Below are 16752 nucleotides of genomic sequence, written 5' to 3'. Positions count from 1 at the left end.
ATAAAAGCAGGAAAGAAATCTTCAAAAGTAAATACATATAGTAATTCATAGGTTTGATTTTTCTATAAAAGTAGTTCTCCTTGTACCAAAATAATAAGCTCACTCTTAGTTTGCAAAGATAGCAATTTTATTGCAATGCATTGGAAGCAAAATACAATTTCTGATAATTTGAAATTAATTTAGTGACAAAGCTTTTGTATTCATATATACAGCATGGAATACTAAAACTTTTTATTTTTGTAGCTCATTCATCTTAGGGGTCCTTTAAAAATTATCCTTTCTCTCATTAGTTTGGCAAACCACATGTTGGCCTATATTGACCTCTTTAGTGTTTATTATTCAATTTATTAAAAGTCTGACCAAGTCTTAATATATCATGTAACTTCTCAGACAGCAGAAGCTGCCTCATAAAGTGCCATTGGTGTGAGAGAAAGAAGAATAATCCACAATCATTTTCAGAAATAGTTGAAGTAATTTTGCTTTTCAGAGCATGAAGGGATGTTACAATACATGATAGATTTATACAATTTAGATATTAAATACAACTAGTATGTATCCTTCCTGTGTGAAATACAGGGACATATTTTTTTTCTGTGTAGGTTGACTATTAAAATTTGTATATATTCTATGTCAGACTTTAATAAAATAAGAATGACAAAACATATGAAGAACGTTTTAAAAGTTAGCTGTTTTCTAATCGTTTTACTAAGAGTATGTTATTGATGGACTCTCAAATATTTTAAAGGCTAACAATCATCATGAGGAACACAAACCTCAAATGGACTTTGGCATTTTTGTATATAAAGTGCTAATATAAACGGCCTGTTTATGTTATGATCTACTACATCAGCAAATTGCACAGCCATTTAGGAAAAGTCCTTGTCTATGTAAAACGCAGTTTAGACTAATTTTCCTTTCCCCCTAATATTGCCTGATGAAGAGCTCTGAAGATCTTAAAAAAGTAGTTTTAATATTTCATTCGCTTTTAGTTACTTGTATAAAAGATAGTATTCAGCTGTGGATTTGAAATATTTTCTCCATGGAGTAACATGGGTATGATTATTTTTTTAGGTATCTATCTAGCTGTCATCATTTTAACCAGAAAACATAGCCAAATGGGGGGGGATCCTTATTTTTGAACTTCATTTTCATCCTTCAGAAGTCTAAGTGGTCCCACAACAACATTAACCTTCTCCTGAGACTCATCCAGGCCTCTCTTTTTTCTCATTAAGCATCCCTGGTGGCATCTAGATGAACGATCATCTGCTCTACACACTACGAATTTACATTGTAGGTATACTGAATTGTGCATGTTAAGGAACTTAAAGGAATTGAATTGGAAACGAACTACATTGTTTGTCGGTGCGGGCAGGCTTCTATAAGTAGAGTCTCGTGGGCATCTGAAAAATAAAAGAAAATATTGTTGTGTCAGGTATGCCTAGATGCTTATTTCAAATATTTTATTACAGGGTAATGATGTATGTAATTCCTAAATTTCTGCATTAGATTAAAGCTGATGATTATAAGATGCACTAGAGAGCAATGGGGAAAGCATATATTGCAATATTGGAATATCAAAATGAATAAATAAAACCCAAATTTGGGGCTTGTAAAAGTGCTTTAAGATATGTACTTGGGAGGGAAAGTAATATGTTGTTAGTACAGAGGACTGTATAGTGAGAGCAAGGCAACGGCTCTGTAGTAATAACTATTTTTGTACAAAGTATGTGAAATTGACCATAATCTAAACAAAGTTTGGTCATTAGTATACATTTTGTGACCAATCAATTCAGCCCATAATATCCTTTTATTCGCCTTAGTTTTTGTATATGTGATTGAATTATTTGATATTAACTCTTAATTTTATAATTTGATATTAACACCTAACATTCGATAATTTAAGTGAAATATTAACATCACCTGGTATTATTTTGTTTGAAAATGAGTTATTATAGTTTGCAGTCCTTTCTATACTGTGTTAAGAAATATGCAGAAAATCTCATTCAGAATCTATGTGTCTGACACAATGGCAATTTGTTTGTGGCAACTTGGATTATGGTTCTTACATATTTAATACACACTTACCCACTTCGGATTAAGTCATAGGTCAATGTTCTAAAATCATTACTATCTGGAGATGCGATACATGTGTCTAAGAAGAGTAACATATTTGGATCAGCAGTGTGCAGAGTAGCTTGGAGATATAAATTCTGGTTGAGTGAAACGTAGTATGGTGATCCCACAACTTTACGGGCGAAGGATAATGATGAATAGAATGCCAGAGACACATTGCAATGGCCAATATGCCTTTCAGTAAGGTCAACAGCATTTTGGGCAACAAACATTGTTTCTACTATAGTGTTTTGCTTCATTTCACACATAATATGAAATTGAAAGTTTTTCTTTCTTGTAATAATATAATCGGAGTCGATTGTCTTGATTACATTGTAATAAATTATTGTCTCATTCTTCACCTAAAAAAGCACAGAAAGACAGAAAAAGTAATCAACAGTAGCGACATAAAAACACTAATTAAACATCATCATTTTAAAGACTACTATTATTTTAGAATTATAGTAACAAAAGTGATGTTAACAAAAACCATGTTACCCATTACAAAACATTTCAGCAGCCCCAACCCTGGCTTTTCCTCAGATTATAAAGTAGGAAATCAGTCTCAAAGACATTGATTTTTTTTCTCCCTTCCAAAATTCCCCCTTTTAAAATTTTAATTGTAATATTAGATCCAGTTAATGTGTTCAAAGTTAAGCAGAATTTCTTAAACCCAATATCGGAAATTAACTTTAAACTTACATTTCATATTGCTATTAAACATAATTGTTTGTAACATTAGTTCAATTTAAAACCCAATCCAGAGTACATTTTCTTATAGTAATAGTTAAGACAAGAAGAGAGAGCAAACCGTTATTAGCTTTAAGAACAACAAATGATTCTCACCCTTGTCTTTGTGTTACAGCCATAGAATGGTATAACAAAATAAACAAAACCTCTTATAATTTGGGATCTACATGATCCATCTAGGGTATTCAGGTAAACCTGTGATGCATTATAGCCGAGTGAATTGAGATAGGGTATGCTAATCCGTGCAAGCATGAATCCATCAGCACACGAAAGTCCTAAATAATAACACAGAGAAACGTTAAGCAAAATACAAATACATCCAAGGATTACTATTATTTTAATTATTGAATCTGCTTGTGGACCAAATTAACTAATTAAGAAATATCTCTTCTACTTAGCCCGCAAAGGAAACTTTCATTTTTCCTGAGAGTAGAAGCATCCAAATCAAATAATGCATAGAAAAGTGGGTTTATCAGAAATAGTTATGAAGTTTTCATCTTTTCAGAAATATTTATTTATTTATTTATTTGAACTTATTAGTCGCCCCCTCTCCCCATATGGGAGAGAGAGGGGAGAGAGAGAGAGACAGTGAGAGACAGTGGGAGGGAGAGGGAGGGAGGGAGGAGAATGGGAGAGGGAGGGAGAATGGGAGAGGGAGGGCGGGAGGAAGGGAGAGGGAGGGAGGGAGGGAGGGAGGGAGAGAGAGAGAGAGAGGGAGAGGGAGAGGGAGAGGGAGAGGGAGAGGGAGAGAGATCCACATGCCAGTAATGCAAACCACACAATCAACAACCAATTTTCAGAGTGCTTAATGTCAGTAAGAGAAGTTGATCATTGTGTTCTGAGAAGTACAGTCATGGACCTTTGAACTAAAAAAAATGGAAAATCACAAGCCTTAACACAACTAATTGGTTTCAGTGAAACTTTTATTACCTTATTTAGAATGTCAAATTCCACTTCTCTCTAGAAGCTAAACAATTCATTTTATAAATGCTCATGTTCTATATAATCAAAATAATGTTAGATGAGTCCCATCTGAAATCACTTCTTTGTGTATGGTGTGTACATAATACAATACTAAGCTCAGTATTGTATTGTCACCATATATTAAGTTTCAGTCAAAACTAAGAAATAAACTGCTTTATCATGCCACAACTTCATCTCTACTATCTTTTCATAATTGTGTCAAAGGATAAATGTCATGTTTAAGCCTTCCTCAATCTGTTGTCCCGGCATTCTAGCTTTGAGAAGACTATCAGTTATGTACAAATGATTCCAGAACGCTTCCGATTCTTACAAATATATTTTACAACCAAGATTCTAAAAAAGAAAAGTTATAGTTCTTGCATCTGTAATGCAAACTGGGAATCTGAAAATACAACAAAGGTGAATATCTTCACCGAACTAGTGGTTCAACAGTTCAATTTACAGTAACCAATCCACCTTCTTCTACCAACATAATGATAATGAGAATATTTTTCTTTTTTTATTAGTTTAGGATGTTAATGGTGGATAACTTCACAAGTTTACATGCAACTAAGAAATTCAAAAATCTGGATCAAGAATCAGAGCACACACTGTGGTCAGCTTGAATCCTTGCCACTCAAACACATGGGACAATACCATATTAAAGTACTATATGTGAAATGTATTTCTGACATGTCAAATTCATTATATGAGACATATATTATGGTATTATATCTCTAGAAACCATGAAAAGGAAATAAATGCAAGATTTTCTGAAGGAAAAAGGGCTGAAGGGGTTGCTAAGATAGATGTTCAAACTTCTGCACTTCTAAATTTCTAAATTTCTCATTCTAAATTTCAAAAGTAAAGTAGGAAAAAGGAGTAAGCCTATAATCTAAATTCAGTTTAAAGAGGGGTGAAAGATTTACTTAAAACCAAGTAAAAGGAAAGCTGATTTGGAATTAAATATTCATTAAATTATTAAGCAATTATAGCAGCATTGGTCTGTGAATAGAACCATTTCATTAGGCTAATGCTGAAATGGATTCAAAATGATATTCATGATTGCTGGGCTATCTAATAGTTAAAGTCTAACTATTAGACTTTAATCTGTTGCTTGATTTAGACATATAAATGGTGAAAACATAATATTTTAAAATCTTAGGTAGACAATCCCTTGCAGAGAAGAAAAGTACTTCCTAGGTCACAGATATCAAACTCGCCATATCACGAACTGTTTCATGACATTTTCCCCATTTTCAGAGCTGGGGTGGACCTGGTCTGTGTGTGACTCATCCGGCCCATAGGCCATCAGTTTGACACCCGTTAACCTACTCAAATGATTATGAAATTTTAGACTCTTGACATGCCGAGAATACACTAAATATGACAGTAGTAATTTATGAATGGGTCTTGAACAAGAGAACAAGAAAACTCGAGAAAACTTTATTCTAATATGCCTGCTGCTACTTTGTTCCAAACTGAGAGGGGTAGGTAAATCCAGCTTTTCATATTTTTTACAAAGCAAATGAACATGCCTGATTCATCTCATATAGTGGATTCAAATCCTCCTACCTCCATGCCACGATACTTGTACAACATTTGCGGGTTTATTCCTAGATAACTTTACCTACCATCTCCAGTGAAGGTTTAACTCTTTACAGCTCATCAATTAAACAATATCAGAGAAAAAAGAATATCTTACTTGTATATTTAGAAGTAGAAACTGGTGTAGTAGGTCTCATTTCTGTGAACACAATAAAACAATTTCATTAAACATGAGATGATTATTACTTTCATCCAATCTGCATACTACTAAAACTCTTTGGTCTGTTTGTTTGTAACCTAAAATTGGGTGAAATTGGAAAGTGCGTAGGGCAACAGTTATTAAACTGAAGAAATTCAAATGGCTTAATTTACAGAATGCTAGGTGCTGTGGCAATTGTGGGAATGAAATTTGGGGAAATTGTGGTCACTTCAGAACCACTGCACCTTCCAACTATACTTCCCAGAAACCCATAGGTTGCATGGCATAGGGGAAGATAGTGGGCTCTATCCCCACCCTCTTTCCAACCTCCTTCTGGCCCCTGCATCAGTCATCTGGTGTCAAGCAGTGATTGGCTGCTTTGGAACCAAATCTGAAATCTCATAAAAGCAATGGGTAAGATGGGGAGAACAAGGGTTGGGTGATCTATGCTACGAACGTATGTGATTGGATTACATATAGTGAGGCTTCTACTGAAATATAGAAGTATAGCTGTTGAACAAACTTTGTACAACCAAACTGGATTATACAAGTATTGAAAGGGTTGTACTGAATACTTCTTTTAAGATTTTCAGGTTTACTTTTGAAATTCTAAATGACTTGAAAATAAGATCTGCATTCCATTTATCTATTTTTGAACTTTTAAAAAAGGCATTTCTCCAAGCATTTTAAATACATTATAAGGCACAACTAGAGAAAATATGTTCTATTATGCCATCTCAACTGTGGAACCTTTCGATACAACTGGTACACTGCCAGTAGTCTAGCACCATTTTAAAACATTGTTGATTCTCCTAGTTTAAATATTAAATTAAATTAGTTGTGTTCTGCTCTGTTGCATCTGATGCCTCTTCTAATTAATTATAGCATTGTTATATTGTTGTGTCCTTATTTTGTTTCATTTATTTAAATATTATTCAGTTTCAGAAAGTTCAAAGATGATAAAGATTATTTTGTTCATGAAGATAGGCTGTTGAAATATTCATATGAACCAATGGCCCTACACATGGCACAGGACCTAGTTACCTGCGGGATCACGTCCTGCCCCATACATCCCTACGACCAATTCGCTCGCACAGAGAGGGACTTCTCCAGGTGCCGTCCACCAAACAGTGTTGGGGGGCGGCGCCTAGGAGCAGAGCCTTCTCTGTGGCGGGCCCAGCCCTGTGGAATGACCTCCCCCCTGATATCAGGATTACCTCTGACCTCCGCTCCTTCCGTGTAAAGCTCAAGACCCACCTCTTCCAATTAGCTGGCCTGGCTCAACCATAGTTTTATCCTATTGCTCCTGACGGGTTTTTAAATTTTTGTAATTTTAACTGAGGGTGTTTTAAATAGCTATTTTAATTTTATTTTTATATATATTTTATGAATGTTACCTCCTCCAGGTACATGTATGTGTATGTGTTTATTTGTATTTGTATATGTATTGTATATATATGTATATTGTATGTGTTTTATTGTACGCCGCCCCGAATCCTTTAGGAGAGGCTAACAAATTAAATTTCATTCATTCATTCATTCACAATATAAAACTAAATAGAAGTTAGTTTAAAACAATATTGAATCCCTAAATTACATCATTAACAGGATACAGGTTAAATGAATTACATAAATAACCTTACCTGGTGGAGTAGATTGGAAACGAGCAGAGAACCCATTTCCTGAGTCACCTGAATCTCTATGCAGCACTATTGTCATTATGTTGGAAGTTGATGAATAGGTATAATTGAGATAGGCGCTAGAACAAATTCTTCCAAGTGGATATGAACCATATCGGAATCCATCATAAATCTCAACATATTCTTTATCACAGTCCAAGCTGTACAGAAATAGATAAATATTTCACTCCTTATCTCTTACTATGCCACCATTTTTCCCCCTTCCATTCAATCACTGATTTTCTGTGACTGCCTGGACAGGTCCCTGTGGTTTTCTTGGCAAACTGTTTTCAGAATTGATTTTTTTCCCCACTGCTTCCTTCCTAGGACTGAGAGAAAATGATTGACCCAAGGTGGCTTTATGCTTAAGGCAGGACTAGAACTCACGGTCTCCCAGTTTTTAGCTTGATGCCCTAACCACTAGTCCTCAATTACAACTATTCATTTAGCCACCATTCAAAGTTACAATGGCACTGAAAAAATTGGACTTATGACTGGTTCTTGGATTTGAAAACGATGCTGAATCCAGCATCACACAATCAAAATCTGGGCACTTGGCAATCGGCATGTATTTATGACAGTTGCACTATCCCAGGGTCATGTGATTGCCATATGTAACCATTCCAGACAGCTTCCAACAAGCAAAGCCAACGGTTGAAGCTGGACTCACTTAATGACCAAATGATTCACTTAACTGCAATGATTTGCTTAACAACTGTGGCCAAAATAGATTATAATGTTATAAAGTTGGGTGGTACACCTCACTTAACAAATTGTGTTAAATCATTTAAGGAAGAAATAATCACATTAAGCCAAAAGGAGTACCGTACTTAGAGTTTCTTTTAAGGGAGATATTTAAAATCGTAAAGACATTATCTCAGTCAAACTGTGTTGAATTCAGTTAAATATGGAGTTGATTGCTTCATCCCAAATGTATATTATGCCTTGCTAACTCAGTCTGGTTCACTCTGGAATAATAATTATTTGCTGATGTCCCCCGATAATGTATTAGTTGTTTACAAAGCCGAAAACACATTTATTAAGCATATAGAAGGAAATAGTTAAACGGATCTTTCAACTTACTTAATAGAAGAGAACTTTAAATTTATGCGTTCAAGGGGCCTCACTTGAATTTTCCAGACACAGGTCATATTGGTGTGATTTCCAGGATAATAAGGTCCAGAGAAGGATCCATAAGCATTTGTCAGCTGCCCTCCACATTGATTTGCTAGACAACACAAAGACAAATATTGTGCATGTAAGGCACATGAAACTTTGTAGATTTTAAGAATTATTTCCCATGCTACAGTTAATTTCGTTTTGTTATAGGAAATAAGATCAAGAATTCCTTTCCTGCCGGTGTTTCAGAAAAAAATTAAAATTTCTGAGAATTTGGAAGAATACAACATAGGCAATAGCATCAATAAATTATTTTACTTTTAAACCGAATTAATTAGGAGAATCTGCAAGGCAAGTGCAGTGCAATGATTTATGATTTTTTAAAAAAGAAATAACACACGCACAATCACTATTATAGATGTATAAATATCTATTTGCTGACTCTGAAAACCTGTGCTATTGTTACACACACACACACACACACACACACACACACACACACACACAGAGTACATATATAAACATATGAAGCAAAATAGCTGGTGGGTAAAGCCCAATATAGTCGGATTTGGGGAAAACTATCCACAATTGGGCAAAACCTATTTAACAAATGTCTCACTTAACAACAGAAAATTGGGGCTCGGTTCTGGTTGTAAGTTGAGGACTACCTGTAAAAATGACAGTTACATAAAAAAAAGCATCCTTTCAGTTTTTGAAACTTCCAAAAGGAAGGATGAGGAAAAAAAGGTAAGACTGATTCAGTGGTGGGTTTCAATTTTTTTTAGAACCTCTTCTGTAGGTGTGGCCTGCTTTGTGGGAGCGGCTTGCAGCCATGTGACCAGGTGGGAGTGGCTTGCCAGTCATGTGACTGAGTGGAAGTAGCTTGGCAGTCATGTGACTGGGGGGCGTGGCCAACTTATAAAATGTGGTGAAACTTACTTAACAACGCTCTTGCTTAGCAACCAAAATGTTGGCTCAGAAATTCTGGCATTTGAAGCACACAAATCTTAAAGCTGTCAAGTTACAAGACCCTTGCACCCCTAACCCTTTAGGAAAAAAAACCCCAGGGATGTTCAAACTTGACAGCTTTAAGACTTCAAGGTTTAGATAGGATTCTTAGAGGCGGGCAGGACGTTTGTTGAGCCAGCCAATCAGTGAGTGGTGGGCGGGGCAAGCGTGGTGCGACTGGGTGGGGGGAGGGAGCTGGAACCAGTTCTAAACGGCATGGTAGATTTGAACTGGCAGGAACCCACCCCTGCACTTTCTCCCTAATTCAGTATAATAAGGAAGAGGAGACACATTCTCGTCAGGCTTTCAAGAATCTGTGTATATAGCTATAGTACTACAGTCCCAGTTGGTTTCTTAATCTGTTTCATCCTATAGGGCTGATATCAGTCTTCAAGGCCTGACTGAACTTTGCTCTCTTTCCTTCCTTCAGATGCTATCAGAAGAAAGTTACGAGGAAGTCAGTCTGAGCTTCTTTTTCATGCTTTTGCTGTTTCCGGAGCCTGAAGGGCAGTTTTCTTTAGGTAACATTCATTGCTTCTGCTTTGTTTCTCCAGTGTCAACAGGTGGTTCATTGCAATTATTAATAAGACTTGAATTAAATGGATTGTCTGTTATTACAAAACATATGTGCAACATGAATGATACAGAGAATGTCAATAGCCATTTCTCTGAATTAACAAATGAGGATCTCAGATGCAGACTTACTAGGGGTGGTCTCTATCACTGGAGGAGCAGGTGTAGGAGAACCTGTTAAGAAAACAAACTTAATCAAGCAATGAAACATAAATACAGAGGGATTAATATTGGAGACAAACAGAGAACATTATACCTGCTAAATGAAATTAGTCTTATTCGTCTGCCAAAATTTATCAGCGTTATCCCAACTGCTGCAACCAGGTTATTAATTAAAATGTCGGTTAATAAAGGGAAGAGATCCCTGTGGTGCTCAAGACCTTTCAAATGAAGGTGAATAGACTTTCCCTCCAAGCCTGAGTCACCCATGAGCTTTCTTTGGATACAGTGATTCATTTGGCCAACTGCCAACCTTTTTAATAGCAGCATTTGGGCACGTACACTGTGTCTACTGCATTCTCATCTCAAAACTAATATATATATAGTTTTGCATGATGGTCTGATAAAAAAAATGTTTTAGTTCTTTTTCATTATAACAAGCCTGAGGATTACAACTTAATATTCTGTTGAGGAACATGCCCATTAGAGATGTCAAACTGGATTTGTTTAGTCTATGTGCTGCTTTCCCCCCCTTTATTTGAGTGTGTGTGTGTGTGTGTGTGTGTGTGTGTGTGTGTGTGTGTTGTATTTGTGCTGATAAATAAATAAATAAATTTATCAGCACAAATACAACACAAATATAAAAAGGCAACATTAAAAATAAAAATATGGTTTTCTGCCTGGATGGTTTTCTGTGATGAGCCGAAGGACAGAAAGAGAGAGTAGTGAGCTTCCTCCCATATTTGGGCATACCAGGGGTTGTAACACAAATACATACCTATTTCCCTGGCTCAGCTGATAAGGAGGAGAGCCTGTGGCTTAGTGGCTAAGACTCCTGCCTAATAGGTAATGCAGCCCAGGTTCAAATCCCAGTAAGGGTATGGCTAGCTGATGAGAGCTAAATAGCTTGAAATGGATCCATACTAGTCTCCCTTTATTTATTTATCAGCACAAATACAACACACACACACACACACACATATTCAAAACATTAAACCTGTTCCACTGGAAGAAAAATATGTAAACACATTGCATTTTCTTTCCTGTTGTGTCCTTATGTTTCAGAAGATACCTGAGCACGTGACACCAGCATCTTCTCCATGGTTGCAATTATGACGGAACCATCCACTATGAGAACATTTCTCCAATCTGTCTTCAGTCCCTTTACAATTCACATCATCCATAGTGATGTTTCCTGAGCCTTGACCAAAGTAGGCTCCTTGAAATGCATTGTCAGCACGTCCACAACCGAGCTGCCTGCACACGACCTTTGCATCCTTTATATCCCAGGAGTCATCACAGACGGTCCCCCACAATCCATCGCGTAAGATTTCAACACGTCCCTCACACATATTGTTTCCATTGACCAGTCTTATAGATTTATCTGAGAAAGATGAGTCAGAATCCATGTTTTTGAATGTGAAGCTGGAAATAATGAGGCATTTGATGCTCTAAAGATGAGCAAACAATTTTTCAAAATGTTGCCAATTAATTAGGATTAGTATAAACTTCTTTTATGAAAAACATAATATATGTTACTTCATAGTATTCATTGTTCATAGCATTCAACTTTAGAATTCTTATGCAGACTTACCAGGCAACTTTTCTGAGTGTGAAATAGCATCATGTGAAATAGTTACATTAAAGAAAAGAAATAAGGCATAAAATCTATAATTAGGTTAATTATAGTGGAGCATAATTACTCCCAGTTTTGGGGTAACAGTACTACAGTTCATCACTAAAAATGATATATACTGGTAATTAGTGAAATTTTCTTTCCCCCACAGTATAAAGCTGCAGGGGCAAAATATCCAGAGAAAAAACATTGAACCTGTGGACATTTCTAACGATATTTCTATACTAGTATTTGCAGAACTAATATTAGCACATAACCTTTTAACATTACTCATGAAGTCCATTTTCTTTACTGATGTATCTTCATATTTGTGACTGAAATATGATCTTGTACTAAGTTTACATACGTATAAACTTTTCCTTCAATGTTATACTGTGGAAAAGGAAATTTCCCTGTATGTGTGCACGTGTGTGTGTAAATATATGTATGTGTATACATGTATGTGTGTATATATGTCTGTCTCTGTGTGTGTATTCAAAATTAATTAAAGAAGGTTCATATGGCAAGTATATAGTTCTCTGTCATGAAGAATGGTCAGCTTTCATGCATCTATTTTAATATATCCTTCTGTATATAACATTCTTATTTGAAAAAAAATAAGATAGTTCATGTTTATTTTATAATTTGACAATAAATTAGTGCTGAAAAAGTATGGGAAGATACAAAACGTGTGTTGTCCGATATAACTTTAGTTATTTGTTTCATAGAATTCTGACATTGATTCATAGAATATTGTTAATCTTCTCTCATTTGATTGAGAATTACCTCTCTAAGTGGCTTACAACTCCCCCCCCCCCAAGACTCCCTAAATGTTCCTTCCTTTGATCCTTGTCACTTGAAGTGCAATAAGTGATGTGAATATAACAATTATTACTAGACTACATTTTTGATCACTCATCAGTGCATTCTTATAGAAAATAAAAGTGTGAATTTTCTTACTAGGGGCCACTTCTGGCGTGATGGCTGTTTTGATAGTTGTTTTGATAGGAGGTGAAGGTGGAGTAGCTGGAGCTAAAAATGCACCCCAAAAAATCAGAACATATTTATGAGATAATAACAATGAATACAGGCACGAAATAAATTGTATACAGTACGTGAAATTGCCTTACTCCCCAGTATGAGACTGTGTATGCTATCTTTAGTAGTAAAGGGCTTATATATGTTCACTTACTAAGGATATAAAGGGCTTATATATAATCACTTACTAAGGAAGGATTTTGCATGCTAGACATTTACAATGTTTATTGTTAGATTAGGTAATGGATAGGCACACACAGGCTCAACGGTAACAACACCTCTTTATTAAGTACAAGTGAGAACAATCCTGCAAAGGTTGAGTCTGACACCAGCCCTTTTATAGGGAGCTGTCAGACCCTTCGACCAATAGGATTAAACCTCTTTTCCCGTTGGAACAGAGGACCTTGGTGGAAACCACTCTAGTTAGAACAAGTATCTAACATTTATAATACAAAACAGCGCCTGCGCGACACTCCGCCGAGCAGCTGGAGCATCGTGGAGGCTTGCGGAGGCGTCGCTGGAAAGTAAGACACATGCACGCGCTGTGCCACATGCGTTCATGTGGAGGATACCGGGCTCCGTTGCAACGGGATCCGGAACCCACCACTGAGATGCACCCACATACTTTTAAAGTCTGTTTTAAATGGGAAACCTTTACTATTAATTCCTGAAAAGCAATGTGTATTCTACTGTATATTTCTATAAATTTCTGGCGACAAGTGTGCCCCCCAGGAGAGCTTTCTCCTATTCTGATCTATTGATGGAATTTGACAATCATTAACTAGGCAAATATCAAATGGCCAATCATCAAGCCATTTAGAATGGGCAGCATAATAAGACATATGTGGCTATTCTTCCACAAGGAAGAGGCAATTTCATATTGCAGTCATTTACGTCTTCCTTAACACGCTTGGTAAAACAAAGTTCCCCATGTGCTACTCAGAGATTGCGTTAGTTGATGGGAAGGTGGTGTGAATAATTTTCTGAAGAATCAATATCATTAAAAAAGGGGTGGGATGGGGGAAGAGGATGTGCTAAGATCCTTTAGAAGATCAATATTAAAGATACACTACTTCATTTTTAATAATCAAATCAGATCAAATATTGCAGTAAGGAAGGACAGCATCTAAGACCAGATAATGCCATTCCTTCATGATTGAAGATTATCCAGAAGGGTCATGGGGGTTATAGATCCATTATTGATGCTTGAGTAGAACCAGGATTTAAAACAGCAAAGCCTTATGCATACCATGAGACAAACTGCTACAGATTCTAGATATAACAGAGAATTAGGCTGTCTGTAGAGTATATTTTCTTAGCTATCAGATGAACTGCTTTGGTATAAAGAGAAGTTAAAAAATGAGAAATGAATGTGCCACACATTTGCCACTTGGTTGCTTCCAGGAAAATTCCAAACCAACAAGAGGTACCTTCACATAGAAGCAAGGTTTGATGCCCCTCCAAATCCAGCCATGCATTTACAAAACAAGAGGACCAAACACAATTCATATCCAACAAACAATAAAGAAAAGTAAAATGAAGATTGACTCAGCCTTCCATCCTTCTGAGATCAGTAAAATGAGGATCTAGATTTTTTTGGCCAATATGTAAATAATGCTGACTTTGTAGTGTTTTACAGAGAGTCCTGTAAAACACTATGGGGCAGTATATAAGTCTAAGTGCTATTGCTAAAGAAAGAAATACTTTTTCACTACTGAATATTGCATTAACAGTCTGTGGTTTAATATCCAACTAACTATTCCTAATTTTGAGGAAAAAGATACTCTTGGACTTTTTCTGCCAAAAAAATATTTCTTCAATGAGGGTTTTTTAAATCAGTTATTTAAATGACTAAAGGTATCATTTAAACAGAGTAACTAACCAGAAAGAATTGGTTTTAAGACATGAAAAAGGGCTTATTAAACTTACCACTTGTTTCTTCAGGACGAGCTGTTCAGAAAATAAAATTAAATACAATTATATGTAAATAATATCACTTGTATTAATTGTCAATACTATTATAAACAGTCACTAAAATCTGGTATGATTACAACTAAAGTGTGATAGTGAACTGAATTTTGTCAAAAACATCATGAGGGTCAATGTAAAGACAGAATGGAAGGAAGGAAAGAGAGAAAAATAAAATAACAAAGGCAGAAATATTTGTCACATTTCCCAATTTAGAACAATCCCACAAAATAGGAGTCCAATGCCTTATATTTTCCATTTGTGATTTTGTTTTGGAATTGGAAGAATGAAGGAAGAGTGGTCCTGAAAAAGACATCTCAGTACACATACAGTATCTACACAGTAATGTGCATCTTAATGATTGGCAGTTAAAACTCATTTACTCCTCAGAGTAAAATGGCAGGCTTTCCTAACATGGATTTCCCCAAATGGAATAGGGCTGAAGTTCCTAGAAGCAAGATAAACTCAGAGTTATGTAATATTGTTGAAATCTCTGGACTAAGGGTCATGCTTGAGAGCCTGTTCTATTTTAATGTAACCCTCTTGAATTGTATACATTGTTCTTAATTACTGAACAAAAAGTAAACCTGACAATTTTTGATTCATCACACAGTCAGCCTGAATTTGGCATTTTTGTCTATCTTTTGAGTCCTTTCCAAGGACTTGGCATAGGCAGATGTGGATGTTCGATTGTGTTGCAGATATTGTCGCAGGATATACGCTGTTCCAAGTAAAGTTGTCTTTTGTAGCTGACTGATGATGAATTTGCTCCAGTTGGTTTGTAATTGCATCCAATCGATCTATTACTATTGGTTACCGGGGGTGGGTTCTGGCAGTTACTACTGCTGGTTTGCTAATGGCCGTGCAGCAAGCACACATATACTTGATGCACACTGTGCGTGCATGCACAGTGCAATAAAAATTGCTCTGTGCATGCGCAGAAGCAAAAAACAAGATGGCCACGCATACGGCGGCACCCGGAGAACCAGTTCGGGGGAGTGGCAGGCCTGGGTCGCTGCTGGTTCCAGTGACCCAGGCTGCCAAATCACTACCAATTCAGCCAAACAGGTCCAAACTGGTAGGAACCCACCACTGTTGCTTACTACATTTGTTTTCTTTTCCCATAGTCATTCTATTATTATTTAGTTGATTATTTAGTTTAGTTTACTTATTATTTGCAAACAATAATTTTTGAACTTCTTGGAAAAATTATAGATTGAGTGTATAAACTTACTTGTGAGGTCAGCTCTTGGCAATGGAGTTGTGAAAGCCTCTGATAAGAAAAAAAAAAAATATCAGTCTTTGCCCAATACCCTTAGATAGTAGTTATGAGTTATTTGGAAAAATAATGAAGGTGGGATACAAATAAATAAACAAATCTCAGTTGTTTTCTCTGTTTTTCAATTGCTTTTCTACCAATAGCCATAGAAGGTCCTTCCAATTTGTTGTTTTCACTGAGTGGTGGGCGGGGCAAGCCTGGTGCGGACAGGCAGGGAGAGGGAGCTGGAACCAGTACTAAACGGCATGGTAGATTTGAACTGGCAGGAACCCACCCCTGCACTGATTCCTCCCTAATTCAGTATAATAAGGAAGAGGAGACACATTCTCGTCAGGCTTTCAAGAATCTGTGTATGTAGCTATAGCACTACACTCCCAGTTGGTTTCTTAATCTGTTTCATCCTATAGGGCTGATATCAGTCTTCAAGGCCTGACTGAATTTTGCTCTCTTTCCTTCCTTCAGATGCTATCTGAAGAAAGTTACGAGGAAGTCAGTCTGAGCTTCTTTCTCAGGCTTTTGCTGTTTCCGGAGCCTGAAGGGCAGTTTTCTTTAGGTAACATTCATTGCTTCTGCTTTGTTTCTCCAGTGTCAACAGGTGGTTCATTGCAATTATTAATAAGAATTGAATTAAATGGATTGTCTGTTATTACAAAACGTGTGTGTGTGTGTGTGTGTGTGTGTTGTAAAGGCAACATTAAAAATAAAAATATGGTTTTCTGCCTGGATGGTCTTATGTAATGAG

The 16752-nt window shown here is 36.3% G+C and overlaps 1 protein-coding gene across 1 annotated transcript in view; it reads right to left on the bottom strand.

Moving 5' to 3' along the window:
• Positions 1-340: 340 nt before the first annotated feature.
• Positions 341-16752, bottom strand: part of LOC309392642 (scavenger receptor cysteine-rich domain-containing protein DMBT1-like) — a gene marked incomplete at its 5' end in the record, with an annotated part of 39974 nt that continues 23562 nt past the window's right edge. Inside the window, 9 exons of the mRNA XM_081954072.1 lie at positions 341-1400; positions 2086-2474; positions 2959-3137; positions 5531-5572; positions 7216-7412; positions 8335-8479; positions 10084-10125; positions 11183-11494; positions 12686-12757. Coding sequence (XP_081810198.1) covers positions 1130-1400; positions 2086-2474; positions 2959-3137; positions 5531-5572; positions 7216-7412; positions 8335-8479; positions 10084-10125; positions 11183-11494; positions 12686-12757 — 1649 coding nt within the window. The 3' untranslated portion in view covers positions 341-1129. The remainder of the gene's footprint in view (positions 1401-2085; positions 2475-2958; positions 3138-5530; positions 5573-7215; positions 7413-8334; positions 8480-10083; positions 10126-11182; positions 11495-12685; positions 12758-16752) is intronic.

Source organism: Natrix helvetica (genome assembly GCF_964273705.1).
Source record: "Natrix helvetica genome assembly, chromosome: 5".
In the NCBI taxonomy this organism is placed as follows: domain Eukaryota; kingdom Metazoa; phylum Chordata; class Lepidosauria; order Squamata; family Natricidae; genus Natrix; species Natrix helvetica.
Note: the sequence above shows the minus strand (reverse complement) of the source record. Positions and strands in the feature narration are given on the sequence as shown.